At 28.7% G+C, this 4003-nt stretch overlaps 1 protein-coding gene across 1 annotated transcript; it reads right to left on the bottom strand.

Annotated features, from left to right (window-relative positions):
• Positions 1–661: 661 nt before the first annotated feature.
• LOC122503201 lies at positions 662–3616 on the bottom strand. Its single transcript, XM_043613657.1, has 2 exons — positions 3527–3616; positions 662–2720 (listed from the first exon to the last, which is right to left on the bottom strand). The coding sequence occupies exon 2, from the start codon at positions 2636–2638 to the stop codon at positions 923–925; it is 1716 nt and encodes a 571-aa protein (XP_043469592.1). The 5' UTR covers positions 2639–2720; positions 3527–3616; the 3' UTR covers positions 662–922.
• Between the last annotated feature and the right edge of the window lie 387 nt (positions 3617–4003).

Genomic DNA, 4003 nt, shown 5'->3' with positions numbered 1-4003 from the left:
GCTAAGCGTCGCTACTACATCTGGTGACTCTCTTGGATCAGACTCTTTTAGGAGTTCTATCTGTCTATATAGACCGCTCAATATCATATGAAATTTCTCATGTTTGTACCACCTCTATTAAAACACAGGAACTTACTTTGAAAATAATATTTCTACTTACACTGTATAAATAAACTTGTGTGGTTCAATGTTGCCTCGCTCACTGTGTACACTAACGTTCACACCAAAAATTGTTTTTAGTAAATTTTTCCAAGATTTGAAACTTTTTAATACATCGAAATATTATAGTTGACACCCGAAGTGAACAAAATCGCAAGTTATCTTATTTAATTTAAAACCTTCTGTTTCAATAAAATACGTCATTGTATTTTCAGCAGTTTTCTTCTTTAGTAAGTAAAAACAGTTTTTTCAATTTTTCTTTGAAAATAAATATCCTACGTGCCGCAAAATTTTTGACATAGTCTGTCTACGTAAAAGTAATTTATATCTATAATGAGAAAAAAATTTTAATCTGTCATTTTTTAGAAAATTAAAGTACTTTATATAATGGCCACTCTCCCCTAGAAAAAAGGACTAGAAATTAAAGAGAAATTTCCTTTTTGTGCAATTTCCTTTTTGTGCCACTCTCCCCTAGAAAAAAGGACTAGAAATTAAAGAGAAATTTCCTTTTTGTGCAATTTACTGGTAGTGTTTAAAGATTGCGTACAATAATTCATAGCGATAACATTTTTACTTCATATGGAAAAAATTGTAAATTCAAATTTTGTAAATTTTGCAAATTAATTTTGTAATTTGCAAATTTCTTGTCGCAAATGAAAGAACAAAAGTTTAGGATATCTGGTATTTTTATCGATTTTGCAATAAGTGTCCAAATTGGGAGAAAAATCATTTTGAAATTACGTTTATGTTTAAGCAGCCATTTTTAAATGGTAATAACTGTCTGAAGTTGCGGAACATCGTTTATATAATATTTATGTCCATTCATATAAATAGTATTTAGCTCATTTACAATATCTATCATTTTTTCTTCTTTTGGCATTTCTTCGATGGAATCAACCGTCATATATATTATTGTCTGATTGTCAATGGTTTCTTCAAATGTTTCAATTCGTTTATATTTTTCAGCAATGGTTAAAAAATGGGATTTGATTTTATTCCTGCTGAATTGAGAGACGTCTGCTACTCCGCAACGATTTTTCAGATGTATCTTGATAAATAATATTATTCCTGTATCGATAGTATTATTTAAGATATTTGTTAGTACAAAATCACGATTTTCACTGCATGCTTCTTTTAAGTTTAAAGTCACAAAATCTGTTGTATATAGGTAATCGTTTTGAGAAGTATCAGTGACATAAGAAGCCTGATAAAGTACAATTGGATCTTCATTAAATTCCTCATCACATTGTCTAAGAGCCACTCTCAAAAGTGCAACTTCTAAATGACTGGTAAAACGAAGTTCTTGTGTTTCGTTTAATTCATAGCAAATTCTAAAATAATCTTCAAATCTGATTTTTCGTTGTAAAATATCTAAGTGTGTGATGTAAGTACCATAATAGTAACTGAAAATAGAGCTCGTTCTTACGTTAAGTAGTGTCATCAATTTCAAGTAACATTGTCCACAGGCATGTGGAAAATAAAACTTTGATTCATATAGCACATCATTTATGTATTTGTTATTATCAATCATCCAGAGTGAATAAAAGTTCATAATCGTCATGTAATTTGTATAATTTTTAGCCAATTGAGCATATGTCAGTAAATTCGAATTGTCATCATCTACAGATAATATGTAACTCTTCAACATATTTACAGCTTCAGTAAATGTTTTCGTTGGCACATTTGACGAGATGAATTTTGCAGCTGTTTCAATAGCATCCATCCTTCTTGAATATCTTGTGTTAGAAAGTTCTCTGTGTTCTATAGTATTTCTAATATTAAACCATCTATCAGGCGATAAATTGTTTCTTATTTGATCCTCTTCTTCAGGTGAGTCTTCATCAATTACTAGAGCATTACTATCACTGTCGTCTGACGAACTTTCTTGTCTTCTGAACCGTTTTACTATTTTCAAATCGTTCATTTGCATACTCTTTAAATTTTTCTCTGCATTCCATATTTCAGTGAAAATAGGTAAAACATACTCTGCAAAGGTTCGTTTAATTGCAAGAATATTAAGATTTCCAGATTCCTTTCTTAACGAGCAAACATTTTTAACAATGAAATTCTTTGAAAAATTGTGAAACAAAATTTCCTGTAAATTGGAAAAGTTTTTGTTTGTGTTATTCCTGAAAATATTTCTTACATAACCTGTAATGTTGCCATGCGGAGCAAATAGTGCCACATTAATTATATACTTATAAAATCTGTTAGCGTCCTGAAAGTTATTCAGCATTTTGAAACCGGAAATATCAGTTTTATTGCAAATTTCTTTAAAAAGATGAATTTTTGCCTCGGATTCATTAGTCGACATGTTTAAATATTCAAAAAATGCATTTACAACTGGTACTGTTTCACTTTTAACTGCAGATGAAATCAGTTTATTATTATTGAAAATAATTCCTAAAGTCGTTATGTAGTGACAGACAGAAAAGAAGTGATTGTTTGATATAGAGGAAACAAGTGTTGTTGTCTCCATTCTAATACACTTCGTCCTCCTGTTAGGTTATAACTGATTAAGCGGAGTTTTACACTGTTGTATATATGTTTTTACATGTAACCTGAAAATACAAATGTTATATCCAATATGATCCGATTTTTAAGAAAGAATTGGTAAAATTTGTTTCATTGTGAGCAAATTTTTCAGTGGAGAAACGTGCAGGTATACAAACGCCTTTGAAAAAAAAATATTTGGCCAAAAAAATTATTTAAAAATTTTATTATGAAAAGGGGAAGAAGTTAACATATGTTTTTCAAATTTATGTGTAAGAAAATACTAAGTAGCTTTCTTTATGTAATGGACAATCTGTAAATAATACTTTTACATGTGCTTTGTCCTTAACCTTTTTCATTAAATCTATTCCAACTTAAAATGGAAGTTCAATTTCATATAACGCATGAATCACAATCTTAATAGTTTGTGACAAACGTAATAAAAACTCTTGCCACGAACTAATAAGATAGTGACAGAAAATCCACGTTTACAAAAAGATATGCTAAATAACAATTTTTAAATTTATTTCTAGGAGAATAATAAATATCTTTTTTCTATGTAAAGGTTAATCAAGAAATAGGATGTTTAGTTGTACAAGGTGGCCACCGAGTTTTAATTTTTTTATGCTGATTATTTTTATAGAATTTTTAGATAATTCGTAACAAAATAGTTATATTTCAATGCGTCATTTAATAAAACAGAATAGTTTTTTTGTAATGAAATTTTAATTTAAAAAGACTAAATTTTTTTTAAAATCTTAAAAAAGGCGTGGAAAAGTCTTGAATTTATATGTTCAAAAACACTATATTTTTATGTTTAAAATAAAATAGCCACTCTCTTTTAACTAACACCATAAAATATAAAATTACTCACCATCAGATTCTTAATTCGGTTCTTTCGAGATAAAATAGTACGTTCTACTGTGAAATATATGTATCTTCATAAAGCTTTTATAGTAGTAATAGCTGTGGCCGTAGTAAGCAATACAATTATTATCTTGAAATCGTGACCACGCTGTAAACATTTCTATTTTATTAAAATACAACAGTAGAAATTTTTTTTTTAAATAAACTGCGTGAAATATTAAAAAATATTCATTTTTTCTGTTACTTAATATTTCGTCCTACCAAGAAACCATTGATCCTCGCAAAGGTTTAGAAAAACTTATTTTGTTCTCTTTTAACTCATTCTCCAACTTTTTCCTTGCAGACCACGATATGTCTAACCAGCTAAAGTTGGACTCGGGTCCCTATTGAAAATCCCCATATGGTAGAGATACATTACGAGCAAAATTTCTGTTAAAATTCGATTTATGTTCTTTTTTTTTTTATTTTTGCTTAGGGACTTTTA

This window comes from Leptopilina heterotoma, unplaced genomic scaffold (assembly GCF_015476425.1).
Source record: "Leptopilina heterotoma isolate Lh14 unplaced genomic scaffold, ASM1547642v1 Lhet_247, whole genome shotgun sequence".
NCBI lineage: Eukaryota > Metazoa > Arthropoda > Insecta > Hymenoptera > Figitidae > Leptopilina > Leptopilina heterotoma.
This window is presented reverse-complemented; position numbering and strand designations above follow the sequence as displayed.